The sequence below is a fragment of the Tympanuchus pallidicinctus genome, unplaced genomic scaffold, assembly GCF_026119805.1.
Source record: "Tympanuchus pallidicinctus isolate F22 unplaced genomic scaffold, pur_lepc_1.0 scaffold33, whole genome shotgun sequence".
Taxonomy (NCBI): Eukaryota; Metazoa; Chordata; class Aves; order Galliformes; family Phasianidae; genus Tympanuchus; species Tympanuchus pallidicinctus.
In genome coordinates this window covers 1457301-1482710 of record NW_026294751.1, presented here as the reverse complement: position 1 = coordinate 1482710, position 25410 = coordinate 1457301, and the positions used below count along the sequence as shown (strand labels likewise).

Below are 25410 nucleotides of genomic sequence, written 5' to 3'. Positions count from 1 at the left end.
AAAGCACCTCATTCTCCTTTATCGTAATCCATGTTTAAAATGGATTATGATGCAGAGCAGGCCACTCCTATTTTGGAGTAATTTTATATAGGAATGACTTCTGTGCTTTCAGCTCACGCCCTGCATTATCCAAAATAGCTTTGAAGTGCAGACAAGTGTCTAATGTGGTTCTAGGATTTCCATTCTGTTCCCTGGCTTCTCCTTGTTCCTTTGGGAAGGTCCAGAGCAAAACCAGACCTGCGGAGCCTGTCATTTAGGTTTTTGTTTTTGTAAGCTTTGTACCATGGGACATTTCCAATCTGATTCCCAATTTATGTGCATCCCCATGTAAGTTTTAGAAGGGAGTATTTAGGGACAGGCTTCTGACTCAGAGCCATCCCCACAAACTACATCAGCACATTAAGTGTTCTTGCTGAAACAGGGGGCCCTCTGGAAGCCTGTGGCTCCTTCTGGGACCTATTGGATTATTTCTGTTATCACTGTCCTCTTCTGCAACCTCCAAAGGAAACAGAATTTTGAGAACATTCCAAGGTAACCTATGCTGAGACCCGTGCCCAGCTGCCAGTTCTCTAGCTGTGGTAGCAACAGATGTGTTGGGAAGGCTGCAAACGTTCTCAGCAACCCCTCTGGTTTTGCCAAATGCCGTTGCCATGTCTGCTCCCCTGCAATGCCATTCCCTGAGCTTTCTCTTGGCTGTGCTGGTCAGATGGATGTGAGCCATGGAACTGGAGGGTGTCCTTTCTCACATCTACACAACTGTTTCAAGGTTCAGCCACAGAGGCAGGAGGACCTTCGTTCACAAAGACGGTGGAGGTGCTTTCTTCAAATAAAAAGAGGTTTATTAAGGTAATGAGAACGACATTATGGTGTGGGTGTTGTACATCTAGTGCAGCATTAAGAGAAACAACAGCAAGTACAAAATCCTGCAGAACTTCTATTGTTATCATAGCCTATCTCGTCCATGCTACAGTTCTGTGTATCCAAAACTTCATTCCCATTTCTAATGGCAGAAAGACCAGAAACGTCCATCTTTCAAAAAGGCAAAAAAAAAAGAAAGAAAATAAACCAAACCGAATAACCAACTCAATTTGATATAAATAACTCGCACTGGACATTTTAAAACTTTCAGATTTAATTACACATAAATAAATATATACAGATTTAGAACAGTTCAGTTTGGCCTGGTTCAAGTTCTGCTCCTTGTGCTTAATTCATTATTATTAATAATCACTTTAAAAACATGTGTGTGCTGTTCTGTGTAGGTTGTGGAGTTGCAGCAAGTCCTGGGCTCGGTGTTCCTGCTTTGTCCCTCCTGGGAGCATCGCAGGTGCTCTGCAAAATGAAGCCTGAAACCGCTTCAAACCCAAAGCTGGAGGTTTTCTCCTGGCCTGGCTTTAGGGCTGGGCTGTAGGTGGGGAAATAGGAAGAAATAGGAAGGTTGCTTGGGTCAACTTGCTTGCCCGTCACAGCCAGCTGGCAGATCCAAGCACAGCTCTGTGCCGCTCGTGCCCCCACTCCTGGTATTGGGGCGGCTTTTGTTCGCTCTTCTCAGTTCTTTGCTCAGAACAAATTCCTGGAGCTTGTCAGGATTTTATTACGGGCTTTAAAATAAAAGAAAGAAAGAAAGAAAAAAAAAATTGCACATGACTTGGCTTCCTGCATCCGTGATTTAAAAAAAAAAAAAAAAGGCAAAACGAAAAAGCCATCAAACTGGCTTATTTTCTCCTCCTCGCCACGTCTGTCAGAGTTGTTTTCTTCCTGCTGAACTTCGATCCGTTTCTCTTTTTGTAGTTTGCATCTTGAGTTTCGCTCCCCCCCCCCGGTTCGAATGGAGCGGTTCAGAAAGCGCCGCGTCCTCCTGGCACTGCTGACCTTCCTCGGGCTGTGGGAGCTCCCCAGGCAGGGGATGGAGCATGCACCTCACTTCCGATGCTTCCCGTCCTTCTCTGACGCTTTGGAGTCTCCGGCCGTGTGCCCGTTCCCTGTGCTGCTGATGAACATTTTATCCAGCCCCTTGAGGGACTCCACCAGGTAGTTCTGGAAGGCTGTCAGTGCTGCACAGATGGCCGGGCCGCCGAAGCCGTGGGTGATGAGGCTGAAATGAGTCAGACAGCTCTGCACGCCCGGCTCCAGGATCAGCGAGGGGCGGCTGTTCCCCAGAGGTGAGCGGTCCTGTGCTATCAAGTCTGCAAACTCTTTGCAAATTTGCCTGGAAGAGAAAGTTTGAGTTGGAAGGGATCTTTAAAGGTCATCTGGTGCAGCAGCCCTCGTGACAAGAAAGGCATTGAGGTGCTGGAGTGTGTGGAGAGAAGGGCAACGGAGCACAAGACTTATTTGGGGGAGGCTGGGGGAGCTGGAGTGGTTTGGACTGGAGAAGAGGAGGCTCGGGGCCATCTCATCACTCCCTACAATGAGCTGAAGGAGGTTGTGGTGAGGGAGGGGTCAGCCTCTGCTCCCAGGTAACAGCAATAGGACAAGAGGTGATGGCCCAAGTTGTGCTATGGGAAAAACGATGCACTGACACAGGCTGCCCAGGGAGTGGGGGATCAGCATCCCTGAAGGTGTTCAGAACAATGGAGATGTGGCAATGGAGGACATGGTCAGTAGCCATGGAGGGAGTGGGCTGGGATTGGATTTGGTGAGCCCTCTGGAAGGGCTTTCCCAACCAGAATGATTCTATGATTCAAACGAACAGGGGCATCTAAGCTCAGTCAGGCTGCTCGGAGCCCTGACCAGGTCTGGCTGCATGCAGCAATGCAACCACATCCTCCCTGCAGAAGACAAAGCTTTTGTGGCCGCCCCTGCACCATGGCTGGAGTCTGACCCAGCACAGCACTCACTTGGTGGCCAGCAGCATGTTCTTCCTGGTGTGGAGCTCCGTGGGGTCGGAGTGCTGTCGGCACAGGTACTCTGCCGCCGCTTTGGCTGGGAATTCTGTTTCACACACGTAGCCAAAATCCCGGGCCAGGTGGACAGCTTCACCTGCAGGTGGGACAGATTCACACAATGCATCAGCACCCGGCTGCAAGGGGACCTTTTCTCCAACAGCTTCAGATCTGGCACTGTCGGGGTTTATTTCTGCTGGAATCAGGGTGCTCTCCTTTCACAACTGCCACCCAAGAGCGCTCTCCCCCTATGGCTCTCAAGCTGGTGGGCACCACTAAGAGTTTCTTATACCCATCTGTAAGACAACTAGTGCATGTGGGTCTAAATGAACTACCACCACCTCTAAACAGAAGCTGGTCCCTTCCTCTGGTGACTTAAAAGGAGAGTGAAAAGAGACCTTAGCAAGCCGGGCCCTCGGGCTGGCTGTACGTGCACATATCCATCACCCCTGGAAGAGCCCACCCATTGATGGAATTGATCCATCTCCGGGCGTCCCCCTGGAAATAATCAGAGCTGATGGCAATCGATCACATCCAGCACCCGAAATCCCGCTCGGGCAGGCAGAGCTAATTGGATGTGCCCCCTGCGGCTCACACACACGAGGCCATCCATCCTGATAGCATTAACCCAGATCCCAGCACAGCCCGCCCGGCTCCAGGGCTGCTCTGCAGAGCTGTGGCACAGGGAATGTGCCTGCGTGCTTCCTGCACAGAGCTGCTGCTTCCACTTCCACCTCCTCCTCCAAAGAAGCAGCAGATGAGGAAAACTTAATTGGAACTGCGGTCGTTCACATGTTAGAAAACAATTAAAGCGCAACAGCTGCTGAAAAACAATCACTGTGACACCAGAAATGGGGAAGGCAGAGGGGAGAAGAATAAAGCGTGGCAGCAAACATCTGAGAAGGAGGTACCCAGGGTGCAGGGGAACCAGTCCATCTCTGTGTGCAGTGACGGTGCTGTAAGGCCTTCCTCTGGGTGAAACACCTCCAGTACTGACTTGCAGGAGATCGTATCCAGCGAGCACCTATGACACCACTATTTATTTACTACGAGCTGGTAAATGGTAACCACAACATCAGCAGCCACCTGAAATCAGACCATAAGTTCGTTCCTTCCTTTCTTTCTTTCTTTCATTCTTCTCCTTCTTTTCTTTTAATGGAAATCAACCTTTCATTCAGCACAAACCAACTGCCCTCGGTAACAACCTCCGCCTAATGAAGCGGGTCATTTAATTTGCTGGCGACAATGGAGATGATTTTCTATTCAGAATCTGCAGGCAGCTGCCTCCAGCACACTGGGCACGGACACAATGGATTCCGGAGCTCGAAGGCAGTCGGAGCTGTCACTGCGTCTGTCTGCGTCCCGCGTCCTTTTCTCCAAAGATGCGGCACCACCTCGTCATTTCCATAGCGCCAAAGGTGGGAGGGGGGCAACCCCACAGCTCTGAGCAGCAGCACTGCTCCACGTGGCACCTGGGGATGTGGTCAATGGGCACACAGGAATCTGAGAAGGCTTTTCCAACCTCGGTGATTCTGCGTTTCTATGGAGCCCCAGCCAAGCCCTCGGTGCTCCCAAGGACAGCGAGCTGGTGGCCATTGTGGGCACGCAGTGCTGCAGTTGGCCTGACACCTCATCATCAGCTTTACTCACACCTTTTTCTATCTGGTTTCGGTGGTCTTGACCAGCTTTTCCTAAAACTGCTTTGCAGAGTGAACAGTGAATTGAGGGGTGGCCGGGGGCAGCTCACAGCTGCAACGTTTCGCCCCGTTCAGGCCCCAGATGCCCTTTCACAAATGAGCTATGACTGCTCCCACAGAAATGCTCCCGTTTCAGAGGACAGACGTGTTTCAGTCAGTGCAGACACTGACAAAGGGCACTTCCAGTCTCAGTGTTGACCACGTCATACTTTGCTTTAAGTGCTGTCATTTGTGGAAAGCTGCAAATGAGGGGTGTTGGAGTTTCGGCACTCCCATCTCTCTGGGCTCTTACCTTCCACCAGTGATGTCAGCAGGGTGACGTTGGCAGCTTTGCGCCGTCCTGCGGGTAGATTGAGGCCGATTTTCTCTAACCTTTCCCTTAAACACCGACCCCCGTTTTTTGATTTTGCTCTGGAAAGAGAAAGAAAGGAGAAAAAGAAAAAATAAAATGATGCTGCCATTCATATTAGAAGAACCATAATTCATAGAATCATCACAATCATAGAGTTGGGTTGGAATGGACCTCAAGGACATCCAGATCCAACCCCCTGGCCAAGGGCTGGTTGCCAAGTACAAAATCAAGCACTGGACCAGATTGCCACGGCCCCGTTCAACGTGGCCTTGGGCACCTCCAAGGATGGGGCATCCACAGCTCTCTGGATTCCAGCGTAAGCTTTTCGGTTTGGAGGAGAAAGAAGAGAAAGCAACGAAAAGGCCGTTCCCCAGCGAACCACGCAGCAGCAATTCCTCACCCCCACCCTTACCTGCGCAGGACCCCGCCGAGGAGGGAGGCGTTGAGGCACTCGGGGGGCGAGAGCCTCCTCTGCACCTCCCCCACCGTCACCTTGTACTTGGAAGTGGAGCTGAGCAGCGAGAGGCGGCCGGGCACCGAGCAGAAAACCTCGTTGGGGTTCGTCACCCCTCCGATCAGCCCGTCCTTGTTCATCAGGGAGGGAATGGTGCCGTTGGCCTTCGAGGGGATGGGCACTGCAGGGCAGGAAAGGGAGAGAGGAGAGGAGAGCAGGCTTCAGAGGGCAGAGCTCAGGAAGCGCGTCCGCAGCTGAAGCCATGGCGTGGCTTCGTGTGCTCCTCAATGAAGGAGAAGAGGGGTGAGGTTGATGGAGCCAAACAAAAAAGAAGAAAAAAGCACAATGGAAGAAGCCCAGGATCTGCTCTCACTGCTTTCCCACACCTCCCGCCCTGGTGCAATTAAAACTGGGGTTTTAGAGTGGTCTTCGGGAAGGTGTCTCAAGACCCACAGCCCCGCTGCCCTGCACAGAGCTGAGAGGTGCCGGGAACATGGGAACCAGGGAAAGGCGTCAGCTTCGGGGTCAGCCCTGCAAAGGGAGCTTGAGGAGCTCAAACCTCAGTAACACAGCAGGAGCTGCTGCTCATGGGCAGCATCAGAGCACAGGAGTCAGACAGCACTGGGGCAGCGCACCGGGGTGGCGCAGCACGGCTTCTCCCATGCGTCACCCCAGCAAGAAACGCTCCGAGACGCAGCAAAGCTTTATGGGTCAAAAGTTCTGGCTGAAACTAGTGCCAAAACTCTTTGGCTTTTATGTTCTGAAACGAATAGCCAATTTAACTCTGGAAAAAAAATAAATATATCAACAGATCTTCAATGAAGCCGAAGGGGGCTGCCAACAGCATCGCTTCGCATCGGCTTGGCCCTGACGTTCCCTGTGGTTCCCCAGTAATGGTTGCCCCATGGTGCCACGCACGTGGCAGGTAATGCAGGTTTGTAAAGGAAATAAACATGCCCCAAATGGAACAGAAACCCTGAAAATTGATGGGGGATGGCTACGTGGGTCGGACCTATTAGTGGACGCTCACAATCAGCGTATTGTAAGTGCAGCTTAACAACTTGTTGGCGTGGCAGCAAAAAAGGAGCAGTGTTACATAAAAATGGCTCGTGTTTAAGGCTGTAAGATGAATTGGAATGAGAGGAGTTCCCTCTCAGCATGGGACCTCGGCACGGCCAGAGACTGAAGGGCACGATGCACTGCTCCCACTGGCAGTGCCACTGCGGCCACTGGCTGAGAGGTGGGAAGGGAATCACAGCAACGTCATCACGGGATGGAGGAAACCAGAGCTATTTCCAAGAAGGAGCAACTTCAAAGTTCTCTTTCAGGGCCCTAGAACAGATCGTGTTTGCCTCTAAATTACCCTTGCAAGTTTCACAAACATCCATGCATTACTGCAGAGGTGTGTGTCAGGGCCGGGTACCTGGTGGATGCTGCACCGAGCCGCCCCACAACCAGACCCATCACCCAGGGAGCAGCTGCTGCTCACAGCACCCTGCCCACCCACCAAGCACTCTGCATCATTCACACACGGACACATTCCTGCATGCCCAGGATCATGCTGTGACGTGTGCCCGAGCCCGCATGCGTGGCCAGGGAGCTGCGTGCACATGTGGGCGTCATGCAGGAGATGGGGCCATGCAGCACCACGCGTGTCCCTGGAATGGGGCGCGTGGGGAGGAGGCCAACCCAGCTGGCAGCAGCACCAGGCGCTGCGGAGCACTGCTGTGGGATGGAGCAGAGTGCAGGATGTGTGTGGGCACAGGGGGGGTGGCGTGGGGACGCGTTTGAAAGGACACGGTGGCATTTCAAGGAATGACCCTACAGCCTGAAACAACCCCACTGGGAGCTGCCCCACAGCAGCCCTGTGTCCAAGCCCCACGGGCACTGGCACAGCCCTGGCACGTGCAGGGATAGGGGCACCTCAGACAGCACGGCACACCACTGCAACAGCGCTGCATCCATCACACCACGTTGCCTCGATACAAGAATAAACATAGCCACGGTCGCCATTAATTATTAATGATTGTGATTTGGCCTCACCTGCAGTTTGCCTGGTCTGCTCTGCAGCTTGTTTGCCCATAAACATGCTGCAGGAGGGAGACAAGCTACCATTAAAGCCTGACAGCTTTGTTTCCTTGGCTTTGGGGGAAGCAAAATTGTCTCTTGTCATCTGAGTAAACCAAAAGTCCCCCTCGATCTTCAGTTGCTGCTTCCCCGCTCCTGCAAGCAGCAGGTGATCGGAGCACCTGAGCCAGCCTGCAGACAAAAGGAAGCGTAAGACCAGGGTGGCAGCCAGCGTGTCACCTGCACCGCGGTGAGGGGCACAGAGGGGGGACACGATGGCAGAGCTGGGTGCCACGCCGCCAGGATGCGGGTGGGACGTGCTTGGAGCTGAGCCCTGCTGGCCCTTGGCCGGGTGGAATGGATGAGCGTGGGGATGTGGCGCAGGGGTGGCCGCACTGGGATGTAAGTTCTGGGCTTGTCCTCGGAGACCCCTGCCCACGGCACCAAGGACCTTCCCCCAGTGGGTGAACAGTGCCCAGTGTTGGTGAGAGAGCGGATGACTGAGACCTGGGACAGCAGCACCTGGGGCAGAAATGTGCTGGAATGGAGGCACATCACACACAGACTGGTCAGGCACGGTTTGGGCACTCATCCCTTTCTCTGGATGCATGGATGGATGGATTGGACAGAGCACAGCTGAGCCCAGCCCAGCCCAGGACGCTGTGATGGCAGCACAGGGATCGCCCACCCCACAGTGCTCAGTGCAGGACACGATCGCTGGGCTGCTCAGGAGCCTCTGCAGGATGGGAAGAGCTCACAGAACAGCAAATCCCGACCCCATCCTGAATGCACAGCGGTGCCCCAGGAGCTGCCTGCTTACAGCAGCGGGGCAGAGAACAAGTTCAATGATTTACCAGGAATCAGCCATACGAGCACGACCTGAACGCACGCTCTGTTTCACTGCATGCCTTCAGAGCAATCCAGACTGCACAGCACTTCCTAAACACTGGGCTCCAGAAAACCTGTTACCTTGTGCTGTGCTTCCGAAGCTCCAGATTCCTTCTAATGCTGCAAAATAATGATGTAATCATTACAGCACTGTCCTTCCACGAGGCTCAGCACCCGCTGCCAGCAGCTCCCTGGTGCCACGCTGGACCCTGAGGTCACCTCCTCAGTGCAGGCATCAACAAAAGGGAGACAAAGGCATCTGCAGCCCCTGGGTGGTGAATGTCACCAACAGGATGCACAGTGGGTGAGGAAAGGCACAGTGCAGCATCTCAGCACAGGGGACAGCAGTGCTCACTCCTGGGAGGCAGCTGCTGTCCCCACTGCACCACGTCCCTGTGCAGTTGTCCCACAGACAGCTTGAGTTACATGGGCAAAGAGCTTTTGCCTACCAGAGACCGAAAAAAATAGATGAAATGCTGAATTGTGCTACCGGCTTGCAAAATAATTTGTAAGCAGGGAGATGTGGGGCTCCTGGCAATCAAATTGCTCATGGTATTAGTTGCCTGGTTCCAGTGCCAGCTGAAGCTTGGGGTGCTGCAAGGGGAAAAGCGAGTCCAGAGGGAAGATGCGGATTGCTGCCTGTCAGACAGGTCTGGTTTCCTCCTACTCAGATCCATTTCAGGCACATCCTCCTCCTCAGCAGCGTTGGACCATTGGATGCTGGCAGTTTCATTGCGACACCTCTCTCAGAGCAGGAGTGTGCTGAAGCTCAGATCCCATCTAACTCAGCTGAGCCCCCTAAACCCCCTTCTCTGAGGCAGTCTCCCATCTCCACCCCCAAAGGAGCAGCTCAGCCCTGCGAGGCCTCTGCTCTGCATCACCAGCACCATATGCAACCCTTCCAGCTGCTCCCACTGCATGCTGTGTCCCGCAATGCAAGGCAATGCATTGGGTCGAGCTGCAGGCACTGATGCATGGCAATGGCACTGAGCACTGAGTCCAGGCAGCCATGCCCGTTGCTGCAGCTCTGCCCCACGCTCTGCTCCCTGCAGCCAGGCGCGTTGCTCTGCCCTCTGCACGCAGTGCTGTGAGCACTGGCTGCTGGAGGAGCAGCGCTGCAGAGAAGCACAGGGGCCGTGCTGGGCTGTCTGCCAGGGAGAGCAGAACCAACCCAACCTTTGTCTGAGTGCCTCTGCTGTAAATTACAAGCCCGGGATCCATACATCAGGCAGTGTCTGAGTGTGGGTGTGAGCCAGAGGCAGCAGCTCCTGCCTGCTTCAGAGGAGGTGCGCGGTTCAGCTCCTGCCATTTCCTCGTGCTTCAGCACAGAGGTATTTATGGAGGGGCCGGGAAGGAGGTCAGTGCCATCGGCCATATTTCAAACCGCGCTCTGTAATTATCCTTTCTTCCCAGAGGGGTTCTACAGGTATTTTCTTTATCTCGAATGCACCACCTGAATTGAGTCCCCATGTCAAAGAGGCTCTCTAGGAATCGGCTCGGAGGCCTCTTCAAATGGATGGACGGAAAGAATCCGGGTTTTATCTCTGTGCTGTCCAGATTGCTGCACTGTGATACGGAGCAGAGCTGGGACCGTCGGGAGGGGATGGAGCTGCAGGGCCCACAGCGTTCCCACGGGACAGCACCCAGCAGAGCTGCTGGGCCCATGCAAAGCTCCCTGCGTGTCATTATGCCTCCAATGCAAATCAATACATTAAGGGACGAGCTCCATCACAAGGTGCCATGTGACATTCGTGGCCATCTCCCTTCCTGCACCTCTTCCCACAGCCTCACCGTGCACCCAGTGATGTGCTGGAAGGACACACAGCAACGAAACGCAGCCAGACCTTTCCAAAAGCACTGCAAGCACCTCTGGGACTGGGGAGGTGGTGAGCAAGCAATGTGCAATTACTGCACTTGTTGCAATTACTGCAGCTACCGCATCTCCCTGCTTTGCCATTTTGCAGTAACTCGGCCTAAAACCCTCCTTCTGAATTTGTTGTGAATCTGGGGGAGCTGTGCATGGTTGTAGGGCTGCGCTGTGCTCGTGGATGGGAGCACTGGGAATGGGAAGGCAGCAATGTTAGCAACGTCCTCACAGGAACGAACAGAAATGGACTCAGATCCCACTTTTGGTTCTATGATTCCCTGCTCCGGGCGGATCGAAGCAGCTCTGCCTCTGTATAGAAAAACTGAGATTCACAGCGTGGAAAACACTCGGACACAGGGGGAAGGAAAGGAGAGGAACCCGGAGGATGGGGAGCCCTGGGGTGTCAGCGAGAGGAGCTGTGAACCCGCAATGAGGGCAGGTCCCCACTGCCATCCCACAGCCACCCCGCTCTGCCCCATAGCCCTCAGCACCACAGGTTTATTCATTTAGCGGCGCAAACTCCCATTACATTTTGGCAGCCGGTATAGGGGATCTTTATGTGTTCAAACAGTATAATCCATTTTGCAGTAACATGCTTGAGAGGTTCTCCCTGCATTCCCTATAGGAGCGGCAGCTCGGATCTCCGTAAGCTGACGAGGAGAACAAAGCTGCAGTGTCCCCTGCGCGCGGCGCGGATCCCACGTAAGCCGTGCTAACGTTGCTATCAATTTGTTAAAACACGTTCTGATTACTGAAGGGCAAAAAAAAACCTCCTCAGCAAAGATTAGACATGAATAATCACAGAAAAATGCTCCTTTTCATACGGCACTCGGTGCCGATCCTTGCACGACCACCGTGACGCAGTGCAGCTCGGCTCTCCGATGGGAACCACGCAGACACACAGCAGCTCTGGGTCCCTTTGGCCGCAGCTCTGTGAGCACCAATGCTGCCATCACGACCCGTCCGACCAGTCCGGGGATGGGCGCCTCGCACCCACAGACTGGTGCCAGATAAATGCTGGAGATACAGGGTGGGGAGTCTCAGCCTGCTGGAATCCCAAGCATGCACTGCAGGACCCAAGGAGGGCGAACGCTCTGCTCCCCTCGGCCATGTTGGGCTGCACTGCGCAGCTGGGGCTCATCCACGCTTCCCTGCTCTTCCTCCCTCCTCTCTTTGATACCCAAACAGAGCAGACCTGGTGCTGCACACTGAGATGAGAGCTGAGCACGCAGCAGCTCCACGCTTTACCTCCACGCTTGCTAATTAGCTCCTCCACTAGGAATTAAAATAAACAAACACACGGAAGGACAGCAAGAACGAATTATTCCCCAGGATCACACAGGAAAGGGTGGAAGGCTTCCGTGGTCAGGGCTCTAGTCTGCAACTTCAGAGAGCCACGTTTGGGCTCTTGAAAAAATTAAGACGGATTGCACGCATATTTTTTTTGTCCAAGATCACAGATCTCAGATCACTGCTGAACAAGGAGGAATGGGCCACGCTGGCCTCTGCCTCACGGAGGTGGCACAGAGCCCCCAGGTCTGCCCCACTGAGCCCCCACACCATGGCACTGCTACAAAGCAAAGCCTCAGGGCCACCTCCCTGGGCACGGCTGCCTGCACGCCTATGGGAGCACACTGCAAGCAGGCAGTCTGCACTGTGGCTGGAGAATGGGCACTGTGAGCTGCATCCAGCAGCCCAGCAGAGCCTGGGGGGGGGGGCAGGGGACGATACCTCCCTCGAGCAGCACAGCAGGAGGGGGAAAGTGGAGGATCTGCTGGGTGAGTGGAGAAGAAAGGGCTGCATTGCAAAGGTTTGGAGTGCTGGGCACAAAATGGAGCACGGGAGCCCCAGTTTTGGGCCAGGAACTTCAGCAAGGAGCAGAAGAAATGTCACCCTGCAATCCAGTGCCCACAGGAGAGGCCTCCCCAGAGGCACTGAGTTTTCCCCATCGGAGCAGCTGCTGCTGCCCACATCCCTCCCCACAAGCAGCTCGTGCCGACCGTCCACCACTGGGTCCCATGTGCCCAGGAGCAGCCAAAGCACTGCTCTGCAGGAGCATCTCCAGGGCACCCCGGCCCCATCCTATGGGCAAACCTCACCCGGAGCCCCTCTCCTGCTGATTGACTCACCAGCCACACGCCAACAAGCAACCCCAGCTGGCTTCACCAAACCTCCCCTGTAAGAGCTGCTCTTTGCTTGGAACAAAACAAAATATTCATTTAGAAACATCTAATTAAGCAGTAAGTCATGACAAGGTATATGAAACTCGGAGATAACACATGCCTGGGAGGCACCGGGAAGGCTGAGACAAAGCCCAGCACCTCCACCAGCACCTCCGCGTGTTATCTCACATGAACACACACCTGGGTTTATCCCGGCGCAATTACAGGACATTACAAATATAATGTTAATGGAGGAACGGCGATCTGGACTCAGTTCAGAGCGAAAAACTTTCTTTCAAGTTTTTGCTGTTTGATAGGAGGTGTTCCTGCATGCGCCGCGTCTTGGAGGTGGGAGCGGAGCTGAGCGCGCAGCCCGGCCCTGCAGCCTCACAGCACCGCGTCCCACCCGCAGCTGCTGCAGCCCGGAGAGCAACAAGTCCTCGCAGCCCCAGGTGTTTTATAGGGTGACCTCATTCACTGCCTTCCCCCATCGCAGGAAATGATGTTTATCTCATCTGCTGCCAGCGGCAGAGCGCTTTTCTGCCGCCGCGTCTGGCTCTGTGCTCGGCCACGGATGGAGCTGAGAGCGGCGGCTCTGCTCCCACCAGACCCAACAGGGGGAAAGGCCTCGCAGCCTCGCAGCCTCGCAGCCTCGCAGCCCTCCGTGCTCCCGAGCGCTGACAGCCCCTGCCCCGTCCTGCCCAGCTCCCTGCTCAGCTCCGCATTCCTGCACCGCTGCTGCGGGGCGGCCGAAAACCTTCCTATGGAAATCCCTGCTGCTCACAGACGCGAAGCAGAGCCGAGCAGCCAAAGCCTTCTGCTCACAGGGACCCCCCCGCTGCTCCCCCAACCCCACAGGCAGCACCGTGTTGGGAAGAGGGATTTCTTGTTCTCCTTCTGAATAAAAAGGCTCCACCAAAAGCCTTCTGCTGAGCCCGAGAGAACGGTGAGGCCATAAAACTCCTCCTTATTTTACGACCAAGCTGAAGGGTTGGGGTTTTTTTTGTGGTTTTGGGTTTTGTTTTAGGTTTGTTTTTTGTTTTGCTACGAAATGCAACGGCAGAATGCTGGGGTCCATTGCTGGAAGATGCCACCCTGCTGCACGCAGATGGAGCCACGGACGGAACTTTTTCAGAGCTCACAATAATGTTTTTACATCCATTATATTCCCGGTCTTACAGAAACGCTTGGGGGGGAGGAAAAAGCAAAAAACAAAAACCAAATCGACCCAAAAGCACCGTTTAAAAAAAAAACAACAAAACAAAACAAAAAAAAAGACACCGGAAAAACAAAAAACCAAAAAACCATTTCTGCACTGCTTCTTAAAAAAAGAGAGAGAGAACAAACAAACGGGGCCAGAACGGGCAGCCAGAAAACCGGCGCTGCCCCACGCAGGGCTTTGCTCACGTAACCCTCCGGAGCGATGCAGCCCCTGTGTGCGGTGTGGGGGATCCCCGCTGCCCCCCCCCCCTCCACTCTCTCTGTCCCCTTTCATGCAGCAAAACGGCCCCGAGCGCAGCGCTCTGCTCGCAGTCCCGTAAAAAATCCCTGCTAAGAGCCGCCGAAGCCGTTTATTTAAGCGGGGAGGGGGGGACACGAAACGCAGAGCCGCAAATATCGGAGCGCGTTTCTCCCCGTCCCGCACCGCTCCCCGCAGCCGCTGTGCGTTCGCTGCCCCCCACGGCGGAGCTGAGGTCGCTTTGGGGCAGCGATCGGGCTTTGGTTGACCCGGGATCGCAGCACGGCGGCGGCTCACGAAGGGCAGCTGCGGGCTCAGGGCCGCACGCGTTTCCATCGGGGTTCCGTCCGACGGCCGCACGGCGAGGAATTGGGGCATTGATGCCCCCAGTGCGGTGTTGGGGATTTAGGACTGAATTTCTTCCGCTTCCCACGGAGATATTTGCTCCCCCCCGGTCCACCCTCCCGTCCGCCCCACTGCCGCCCGCACCGCGGATTCTCTGCCACCGCTTTTATTTTTCTGAGGGCGTACGGTAAAAAAAAAGGGGTTTGCTGTTGGGCTTCGGGGGGTCCGGGCCGCGGCTCACAGCAGAGCCGCAAAATAAATCACAATAATATTAAATTAAATTAAATGAGACCACGATGTATCTCAGAACGAACGGAGAGCCGTCAGTTGAGGTCGGAGTCGCCCCTCTGCACCGCGGGCGCTCATTGCGCGGCTGTTCCCGCAAACGCTTCGAGCCGCCGGGGAGCCCCCGACCCACAAAGAGTTCGCATCTTTCTTCCAAACAAGGCGGAAAAATAAAGAACGGATGGGAAGAGACGCGGCGCCCCAGGCACAGAGCAGCGCGCCGTGAGACCTTTTATATCCGAACGGAGCAACCGAAGGATCTCCGGGTCCAAACGTGGCACCGAGCAATAATTCCTCCCGACGGCAAACGAAGATTTGGGGGTAGGCGCCCGTTTTGGAAAAGGGAGGAAAACAAAACGTAGCAAAACAAACCACGCATATGGACAAAAATCAATGAAAACGAGCGCTGGTTTCAGCCGAACTCCGCGCAAACGCCGTCCCTGAAAGCATCTTCCAGAAGCGCCCCGATGCCGCCCGCACACACAAAAGGGAAGGCGCGGAGCGGAGCGCACACCGCGACCATTTCACGCAAACCCTCACGCGTGTTCCAATTAGAGCTCCAATAATGACGGTCCATTCGTGCTCCGCGTGTCACGAATTCGCTGAACTCCCATTTACACGGAACGGGGGGCAGGGAAGAGATCCGAGAGCGCAGCGCCGCATCGCGCAGGGCCGGGGCTCCCCGCCTGCACCGCTTCTCCGGCCCCCGCAGCCCCCGCGCGGTGTCGATCCCGCATCTTTCGTTTGCTGTCCGGGCCGCCACCCGCACGCTGTGCTCCTTTCCCTCTCCCCGCTGCTGTTAAAAACGCCGACAGCAGCGCCCGGTTGCTCCGTGCGGCTCTCACCCCGTGCGGCACAGCGGTCCCTCGTGCTCCTCTCGCTCCCAACAGTGCCCCGACGATGTTTTAATGAGAAAAACTATTTTACGGAGTGGAACTATTGCCGTGTTTGGAAGCAAAGGGTCGGCAAAAATCGGCAGCAAAATCGTGCAGGAGGCGGCTCACCCCCACTCGGAACCGCCTCGGCCCCGTTCAATGCGTCCTCCCCGCTCCCGGCGAGCTGCGGGACCGCGGCTGCACCCCCAGCATCGCTCCGGTCCCACTGGGGCTCCCACTGCGAACCGCCCGCGGCCGTCGGGGCTCTCCAGTAGCCGTGTGCGCTCGGCCCGCCGGGATCCGCCGCGTTCGTTTCGCCGCCGGGTGTAGCAGCGACCTCCGAGCAGCACCGGAGCCGGAACACCGCGCCGGTTCCTCGCCCCAATTATCCCCCTTCCCGAGTCGCGCTGTGCCGGCCGTCGCGGGGGACCCGACGGAAGGGAGCCCCGAGGGCAGGAGCCGGGCCCGGCGCCGCGTCCCGCGGGTTCTTACCTTTCTTGATGACGGACTGATCGAGCAGGTTCATCCCGCCGTCGTCCGCCGCCTGGAAGCACCAAAGTAAAAGCCATCAGCGGGGGCTCCCGGCGCGGCTCCCGGCTGCTGGGCGCGGGGCGACCGCGAGGCCGCGGCGCGATGAAATCGTTCGGCTACGGCCGAGCCCCGGCACGGCGGCCCCGGGGGAAGGAGCGGAGCGTCGGCCCGGCTTCTCGGCGGCCGCTCGCTGCGCGCTCCCTGCCGGTAGCGGGGCAGGACGCTCCTCGCCCGGGGGTCCGAGCGCCCCGGGGTCCCGCTCTGCCCGCAGGGTCGCTCCCGGCACCAGAGCCGGATCCGGCCGCGTTCCCCCGCGCCCACCCCCCGTCCTCCCCCCGAGCCCCCGCTACCTGGATCTCCTCGAGGCCGTGGTGCCCGAGGCCGTGCAGGCCCAGCGGGCCGTCGGGGAGGCCGTGCCCGCCGTCGGGCAGCCCGTGGAGCAGGCGGGGCACGGCGGGATACTCGCGGCGGGGGTCGAGTCCCAGAGCGCGGTGCGTCTGCGAGAGCAGCCCCGCGTCGTCCTGCCGGGAGCGCTGCGGGGGCCAGGCGGGCTGCTGGTGCTGGTGCAGCGGGCTGAGCGCCGCGTACGGGTCGGCCAGGTGCGGGTAAGCGGGCTCCTGGCCCTGCGGGTAGGGCAGCGGCGGCTGCGGGTATGGCGGGGGGAAGTAGGGCGGCTGGAAGTCGGCGGCGGGCGTGTGGCAGAGCGGCGGAGCCGAGCCGTAGGGCGTCTGGTTGAGAGCGGGCAGCTGCGGCAGGCGGGCCCCGGCCGACGCCCCGGGCAGCCCCTCGGCGCGGTCCTGCGGCGGCGGAGACAGCGGCGGTGAGAGGAGAGCGGAGCCCCGGTCCCAGATCCCACGTCCCGGCCCCGACCCCGGCCCGACCCCCGGCCCGGCCCTGCGCACACTCACCATGCCCGGGTAGCTGTGCACCAGCATCTGTGCGGGCCCACGGCGAGCCCCGGGCGGGCCGGGCCCCGGGGGTGCCCCCGTCTCCGCCCCTCTATCCCGCCGGAGCGGCGTCTCCCATCGCCCGCCCGCTCCTCTGCGCCGGCCCCGACTCCATGCACTCCAGTTATAGTGGCGGGGGCGCGCCCGCCGCGCCGGGGGCGCGCGTCAGTGCGCGGGGCCGGGAACGCGCCGCCCGCTCCCGCGGGGCCCCGACGACTCCCGACGGGCGGAGGGGGAGAAGGGCGGCCGGGGCCCCTCCGACGCCGTCGGACGGCCGCGCGGCTCCCCTGTCCCACGGGCACGCGCCGCTCCCGCGTCACCCCCCCGGGGCTCCCCCCGACGTCAGCACCCACCGCCCCGGGTCACGTTCCCCGAGAGCCCCGAGGGGAGAACCCCGAGGGCCGGGAGGGGGCGGGTGCGGGGAGCGGCGGGGCCCGACGGTTTCGCTTTATTAACCCGAGCGGTGTGTCGGAGCCGCCGGCGGCAGCCCGGAATCCTCTGCCCGACGGCGGCGGCCGGAGCAGTGCCCGGGGCAGGGACAGAGCCCGGGGATCCCCCCGGGGCGCTCCTCACTTCTGCCCGACGGGCACCGGAGAGAGAACGAGAGGGAGAGAGGAACGTGCGGCGCTACGGGACCGACTGCTGCCCGAGGGGACGGGCGGGACGGAGGGCGCTGCGGAGCGACAGAGAGAGGGGAAAGCGGAGAGCGGGCGGCGTCGTGCGCTCCTCGCTCGGCCCAGCGGCCCTCCCTTCTGTCCTCCATGCGTCCCTCCTCCTCTCCATCCCTCCCTCCTCCTCTCTGCGCCCTCCCTTCGGGTCGCAGCGTGGCAGCGCCGTGTCCCTGCGCGTGGCACGGGGCTCCGGCTCTGAGGTGCCGGGGGTTTTCTCGGCACCGCGCTACCCCACACCGATGCTCACACGCAAGCAGACACTGATGCACACCGACCCACATCGGCGCGTTTGCACGCTCGCCCTGGCGCTCCTGCACACGCAGCCGCACGCACGCATGCAGGTTCCGCGGTCCCGCATCCTCACCGTGCCGGGACCGCGCTGCCCATCGCCGTGCCGGAGTTCCAATTCATGGCAGAGCGTAATTTGTGTGCGAGCAGAGAACAAACACTTTACCCTAAACTGTAATACACTGTGATGTGTGATAGACGTTAACAAACACAATCCCACATTACATTTAATTTAATTCCGCTCTTCCTGCCCCGAGCTACGGCTCCCTTCATTTTCATTTTTCCTCTGAATTCCCACATCTCAGACCTCTTTGATTTCCAGGTTTAATTAACAATGCTCATTAAACGAATTTTTATTCATTTCTTTCAATATTACCCCGCCACCTGTCTTTAGGAGGCAAAGACTCATCATTTATTCTAATTTATTTCTGTTAAAGACGGCATTTAGGAGAGGGAGGAGGGGTATGAGGAGGTAAAGGACTGATGTGCTCACATCTTTCCAGCCCCCCCCCCCCGATGCTTTTCAAGGACGTTGCTCCTGAAAGTCCCGTGTTTATTTTCCACCAGATCCGTTTCATTTGCTGAGAAAAATCGGATTGGACATGCTGTATTTCGCAGCGATGTTCCAGTTCATTCTTAGAGTCCCTCAATAATGCCCACTCTTTATTCATCTGGAAGAGGTGAACCTGCGGAATGCGGCGAGTGGGGAAGTTGTGCTTCCATCCTCAAATGGGAACATGCAGCACTGGGCAGACCCTCACTGCCCCCATCCCCTCCTGCAGCACGAGGCTCCCGCAGTGCCAGAGAGCAGCCTTAGGAAAGTCCTCATCTGCTTGCCAGTGCTCTTGGGATGACACGAAGACACGGTGAGGTAAAACACGCCGAGGTAGGGCTTGCAATGGAATGGTGACATTTTAGCTGTGGCGGATGTGCCTCTGCTCCTTTGGGGCCTTTTGCATGTTGCCCAAGCTGTGGGAAGGGATTGGTTCCTGCAGAGCTCGCCCCGGTGTTGCAGATGGGCTGGTAGACAACGCGCTGCTTGCTGCCTGCCCCAGCTCCTGCAGTCCTGCTCTGTGAGGGGCACAGCAGCTCCTGGCAGCAGCACCCATAGCTGGGCTGGCAGAGCTCAGTGCGGCTCACCTTCAGAGCTCCAGCCCAGCTGCAGCCCATGTTTTGCACCACGAGCAGCGCTGGCAGACCTGCAGGTGGACACAGCCCTGGGTGGCAGAGCCCCACGGCATGAGGCCATGCGCTGCTCCTGGGCTGTGCTGCTCTGCCAGAGCCTGGGGGGTCAGCCTGGAGATAGAGCTGGTCAGTCTGGGCAGGGGATCAGCCCACAGGGGGCTCTGGCTGAGCAGAGGGTTGTCTCATCCTCACCCTGTCCTCTGCTGGCCTTCAGGAAGGCATTTCATGGCACAGAAAGGAAAATGATGCATTGTGTCCTGAGCATCCCTGAGTGGGTTCAGCTCTGGATGGTCCTCACACCATGGGCCGCTGTGCTGAATTTGGGACTAACGCAGCTCAAACCTGCTGCCCAGCACTTGGAGGATTTCTGGGGCTCTGGGTTTGCTGCCAGGGAGCGCAGCTGGGTGTTAGCAGGCAGTTTGCTTGGGCACTGAAGGCAACAGGGTGGCACCTGAGGTGTGGGACTGCTCTGGTCCTGGATGGGGCCAGGTCAATGTGGGGCTAATGCTGTCAGCCCAGCATTACACAAACATCCCTGAGCTGGGGGCACTGGGGAGCTCCCACTTGCTGATACAGCCACCTATCTCTCATTAATGCTAACGATAGCCTTTGATTAGCAAGCCCACAGCCTTCAGTTGGAAGCATTGCGTTGTGTGGGATTGAGAAGAGCTGAGGTTAAAGCATCTGATGGGTTGGATTGTGATGATTATTTTATTCCTGACGATTCTGAGACGTGTTTCCATCGCCCTGCGCTGCAGGATGAGCTGCTCCTGGCAGGATGGGAGGCCTGCAGCCCACGCACACCAGGTTTGCTCTTTTCCCACTCCAGCACTCTCATTTGCTTGCTTGGCTTGCTCTGCTTGCTGGTAGCACCTACCTTTGTTTCAACTTGCATTAACGTTTCAGGGCTGAGCTGGTGAGATCAGGAAGATACCTGATCAACAGCAGATGCCTCCTCTCTGCTTATGCAAGGCGCTGGTGTTGATGAATTTGAGCTGGATATGTGCATTAAGCTGGGCTCCCTGTAGTCAGCCCTCCTTTCGGGGCAGCTCCCCGCCTGTTTTTCTCTCCATCATCCCATCCCGCAGCCCCCAACCATGCAGGGCAGCAAGATCCGTGCCGCGTCCGGCTGCCAGCCGGGCTGCCTCTCCCACAGAGCTCCTATGCTGACACCTGGTGGAAATGCCTCGAAACGCGCTGGCGGAGCTGCGGGCTGGGTGCAGCCATCCTCGGCTCGTCCAGCTCCTGCTCTGCCCCAGCCAGGCGGCTGCCTTTGCTTCCAGGGCACCCTGACAAAGCCCTGATGGTTTATTCCTCCACCGTACAGGTGCGTGTGCTTTTACACCTGGGTTCCTTCTGCCATAAATCAAACGGTAATTCTCCATCTGCTGAGATGCTGAGGTGTAGTTTGCTTGATTTTGTTTTCATAGCATTTACCAGAGGCTCTAAAAAGAAGGAAGGGCTTTGCAGGCTGAACGACCCCTCTTCCCTGCAAGAGAAGGAAGCAACCCTTGCACATCCATCCCTGCAGCAAAGAGTGTAAGCAAACAAACATCACAAAGCCTCGTGCAGCTGTTACAGGGTGAATTTGGGACGATAGCACTATCAGAACAGAAGGGCCTTTCTGCACCCCCCACACATCTAGAAAGGGACAGATTGCTGCTGAATTTCATAGTTATCCTTGCTGTTACTGTTAAAAGTTCAAGCTCTTCCCGCTGCTGCTTTTTTTGCAGTCTTCTACCCGTTGTGCAAAACCACTTCAGTGACACGCAGGGCTTTCGCAGAAAGAAAGGTGACATCCTGAAGGGGTGCCGAAATTGGGAAGTGTGTTAGAGAAAGAGGAAACCTCTCAGGGCCTTGGGCAGAAATCCCAGTGTTGCATGTTTGGAAAAGGAACAGAAAACCTCTTTAATAGTCAAATGATCTGGTTTTAAAACAAAACGCTGACAGAAGATAAACGAGGTACATCTGGAAATGTTCTGGAGCAGCAATAGTTGTGTGCGTCGGGTTCTGGACAGAGAAAATCCTGCACAGCTCTGCTGCATTGCTGACTTAATGAAGTTGGTCACTTAAATGTTTCTTGTCCTCAGTGGCACCAAAAGGTGCACGAGGAACGCTGCAGGTGTTTCTGGCTTCATGTCCCACACCAGGGCGCTGCTGAAAAACGGCTCTTTATTGCTTGGACAGACACTGTTCCAGAGCTGCCATCCCATAAAGGTTGGCCCACTCCTCCCCATGGTGTGACAGGATCACTTCCCTGCACGGCTCGCTGGCTCTGGCCAGCTCAACCAGCACACCCTGCAAAGCAGCAATGAGCTCAAAATCCACCGAGGCTGCAGAGACGCGTGTCAGCAACTCTGAGAGCTCCTCCAGCCACTGTGCCTGGAGCACAGCTTCTGGCAGCCAGGGGAAGAGAGGCACGCAGCTGGCCAAGGCCTGCATCGCCAGGAACCAGAGCTCACGGATGTCATCCCAGGCACTCACGTAGGCAGGGGATACGGCCAGAGCCAAGCCACGGCTACCAGGGTCTGCTTGGGCCGTGTGAGCCTGGGACAAGAAGCAAACGGTGGCTTTGAAAAACTCCTTTGCAGAGCCAGATTTCTGAAGAACTGAAAGAGAAAGGGAACAAATGAGTTGATAAAATACTTGGCCAAAAGAGGGACCCTTTGGTGGGCTGGCCTGCAGCAGGGCTTTCAGGGAGAGCAGAATACTGTGCTCCACGCTGCTTCCCAGCCATTCAGCCTGCATACTGCTTTCTCCTCTGGGATTCTGGTTTTGTCACACTTCCAATGACAAAAGCTCTGTGTGAAACTGGGGCTGTTCCCCTTACATTCTGGGGTCTTCAGTCTGTGCAATGTGCAGCTCTGCCACCAGGAATGCTTCTTACCTGCTGAATTTGAAAGGATCCTTGCCATCATCAAGCCCAGAGTGGCAACGTTGGCTGCTAGAACCAGGTGGTCCTTCTGAGGTAGAAGGAAGGGAAGAGACCTCAGCAACGTGTCCATCAAAGAAGAGAAAGTTTTCTCCTGCCTAGAGAGAAAGGAAACTCTGAGAAACTTCCTGAGCAGAGCCAGACACACTCGATAAAGGCAGCATTAACAAAAGCAATGAGATTGGCACTGAGAAAAGGGATATCGCTTTCAGTGCAAGTGTCTTAAAGGATCCTGGAAGCTCATCTCTCATTGCATCCTCTTCCTTCCAACTGACAGTTTTAAAACAAGCTTCTGTGGCTCTGTTACCTGATGAGGTCTGGTGCAGTCACAACCAGGTTAAGGAAGATCCCACATAAAGTCTGTAGACTCATCTCAGTGCTTGTCAGGGACCCAGGCTGAGAGCTCAGCACCCCCCACTGATGCAGGAAGTAATCACACAGTAGTGCTGGTGCCCCTTCTGAGATGAGGATGTCTCTGGGTCTGTCCTCTGCTGTTAAATGGCAAAATCCAGGTAGCAGAAGTCTGTAAGGTGGAAAAAAATTGAAAACAAAAGGTAGAGTAAAAGCTGGGGTCAAAGCCCTGGATTTACATCAAACTGAGGAAAAAAAGAGCTATATAATTGATACTGCAGGGAGAAAGGAAAGGAGAAACTACTCTCAAAATCAGCTCAACCAGTAACACAGTGGTGAGTTCCTTATGCCTGAAGGAAATGTGCTGAAATCTTACAGAAGAGCCCATGTGGGCTGATCTGCTTCTACAAAGACTCTATTCTTTTCCTGCTTGCTATGGCTAAAGCCTAGCAACTTGCACACAACTTGCAGAAGTTTTTCTCTGCCTCTCAGTCTGTGTGAGCAGCTGCCATCTCCCATCAGTCACACATGGAGGGCTTGGACATCTGCATTGCATTGTGGCAGTTCCAGTCGCCTCTTTCACACCAAAGGATCAACAAGAACTTGACCTAAATGCAGGATGCATTTCTCTGGACATGAAAAAAAGACTTATTTTGTGTTGATATGCATCAGCTCTGTACTTAAAATACACACCTCAGAGCATCCTGGGCTAAAATGGAGTTGTCACTGCTGACCAGCCCAGCTGCCTGGGAAAGATTCTCTGCTGCACCACCCTCCTTGAAAAGCTTCTTGGCATAACGAACAAGGAAAGGCAGGAGCTCACAGATCTCCTGCTTGAGGGAGGATGTCTCCTCTGCCATCCAAGCTCCAAGGATTCGAACGGAAGCAAATACAAAAGGATCCTGCAGCTCCTCCTCTTTAACCTGGGTACAGAAGAAAGCAGCTGGTAGAAAAGGATGAAAAGCACAGTGGGCCAAGATGCGTATTTTGGTCTATGCAGCTTATGAACATGAGCTGCTAGAGCAAATCTGGACTTCTGTGGCTACAGTAGATGCTGATTCTCTTATTCTGAGGTAGGAAAAGGATGGAATATAAGAACAAGAATCACAGTAATCACTGAGTTATTCATTTGCTATCTTGTGATCTATCAGCTTGGATGCATCATGCTGTACCCGCATGTGGGTAAGAGGCCAGTTGGACCCAATTGAAGCACTGTAGGAGCTGTTTAAAAGTCTCCCAGAGAAATCCACAGTGAACAGACACCAAATGTGTTCCTTGCTTAAAAGTTCTTTACCTGTCTCAGGTAAAATACTACAGCTCCAAACGCCTCCTCCATAATCCTCATGAGCTGCATTCTCTGTGCTTCATCTAGCAGGGATTCCTCTTCTTTCAGACACTCCTGGATCCCCATCTCAATAAGAACGTAGCAGGCTGTTACCACTTCTTTTTTCCCCTCCACCTCCAAGGGATCAGGCTCCTCTAGGGTTAGGCGGACCTCCACACAAGCCAAGTTCACCAGCAAGGCCAGGAACTTGCTGCCAGTTCTCCCTGCTGGGATCCACTCTGACCCACAGGCCTGCACGAGGCTGGCAGCAAGCTTCAGAGCAGGGTCCCGCTGTGACTGGCTGAGTTTACTGCCCAGAATGCTGGCCAGCCCTTTGTAAAGCTGACAGATGCTCTCAGAGCCCTGTGAGAGTTCAGCAAGTGGTGGTGAGAGGGGGATGAAGCGAGGCAAAAGCTCACACAGCTCAAACTTGGTCGCGTCTTCAGCCTTGACAAACTCCTCAGAGAGCTTGCTCAGCACAGCCAGGAGGTGCGGAGCATTTCTCTGCCAGCACTTCACCTCTGCTACAGCCAACAGCCCCGAGAGCAGCGTCAGGGCACGCTCAGAGCCATAACCACCATTCGTGTAAGCCTGGCACAGAGCAGAGACGGCTCCTTTGGTCACCATTTCCCTGGGCCCCCTGGGAGTGGCCAGAACAGCAGCCAGGCATTGGTACGCATCGTCCACCATGGACGTGCTGTCTGGGTTACAGGGGGAAAGCAGGACGTCGCTGAAGGTTGGGATTTTGTTCAGGATCTGTGAGTGGCCGGCCAGCTCCGGGTCGGTGCAGAAGCACGCCAGCAGGGTGAGGCCCAGCGCCCTGAATGTGTCCTCGGGGCAGCCTGGTGGTGCCTGCCTGGAGTTCAGCAGGCGGTTGGGGAACGTGAAGCCGATGGCATCAAAGATCTGGCGGCGGGTCTTTGAGTCCAGCTCTCCAGCTCTGACTGCTTTGGTCACCTGGAAAGCAAAGACAATCACAGAATGGCCCAGGTTGGAAGGGACCTCAAGGATCATGAAGTTCCAACCCCCTGCCACATGCAGGGCCACCAGCCTCCCCATTTCACAGCAGCCCAGGCTGCCCAGGGCCCCATCCAACCTGGCCTTGAACACCTCCAGGGATGGACGGGGCATCACAGCCTCTCTGGGCAGCTGTTCCAGCACCTCACCACTCTCATAGCAAAGAACTTCCCCCTGACATCCAACCTCAATCTGCCCTCCCTCAACTTCAAACCATTTCCCCTTGTCCTGCTGTCATCTCCCCTTTCAAAGAGTTGATTCCTCTCCTGTTTGCAGGCTCTATTTAGACACTAAAAGGCTGCAATCAGGTCACCCCGCAGCATTCTCTTCTCCAGGCAGAACGAGCCCAGCTCCCTCAGCCTGTGCTCATAGGAGAGGTGCTCCAGCCTCCTGACCATCTTCGTTGCCCTCAATAACGTGCCTCTCAATCTCACAATGAACAGCAAGAAGCTTGCTATGGCTTTAGGCGCTCCCGGGACCGACGAGCGGCGGCTCAGGCCCGGCGGTGACGCAGCCTTACCAGCAGCAGGGCTGCCAGCTGCTCGCTGTCGTTCCTGGCGTCCTTCAGCACCTCCAAGCACTTCTTCAGCGTGGCGGCTCCGGGTCCCGAGGCCATGGCGACCGGCGCGGCTCCGCACGCGTTTAGGCGGCTATTTTCTGCACAGCAAACGGCACCCGGCCGCCACGGCGCGCCGCGGCACGCACGTAATCCACGCGGACATCGCCACCGCGGCCCCTCAGCCAATCGGAGCGCTCGCAGCGCGGCGCCAACCAATCAGCCGCCTCCTTGTTGCGTAGTCCCCGAAGCCGCGCCCTATGGGCAAATCC

General features: G+C 56.3%; 2 protein-coding genes across 2 annotated transcripts; both read right to left on the bottom strand.

The window, feature by feature from the left end:
* Positions 1 to 842: 842 nt before the first annotated feature.
* On the bottom strand, positions 843 to 16778 carry TFAP2E (transcription factor AP-2 epsilon). The gene is made up of 6 exons (XM_052698681.1): positions 16218 to 16778; positions 15829 to 15880; positions 5347 to 5569; positions 4875 to 4993; positions 2841 to 2982; positions 843 to 2209 (listed from the first exon to the last, which is right to left on the bottom strand). The coding sequence occupies exons 1-6, from the start codon at positions 16776 to 16778 to the stop codon at positions 1921 to 1923; spliced, it is 1386 nt and encodes a 461-aa protein (XP_052554641.1). The 3' UTR covers positions 843 to 1920.
* Positions 16779 to 20841: 4063 nt separating this feature from the next.
* On the bottom strand, positions 20842 to 25309 carry NCDN (neurochondrin). Its single transcript, XM_052698650.1, has 6 exons — positions 25103 to 25309; positions 23536 to 24522; positions 22935 to 23164; positions 22198 to 22413; positions 21846 to 21988; positions 20842 to 21567 (listed from the first exon to the last, which is right to left on the bottom strand). The coding sequence occupies exons 1-6, from the start codon at positions 25196 to 25198 to the stop codon at positions 21131 to 21133; spliced, it is 2109 nt and encodes a 702-aa protein (XP_052554610.1). The 5' UTR covers positions 25199 to 25309; the 3' UTR covers positions 20842 to 21130.
* Between the last annotated feature and the right edge of the window lie 101 nt (positions 25310 to 25410).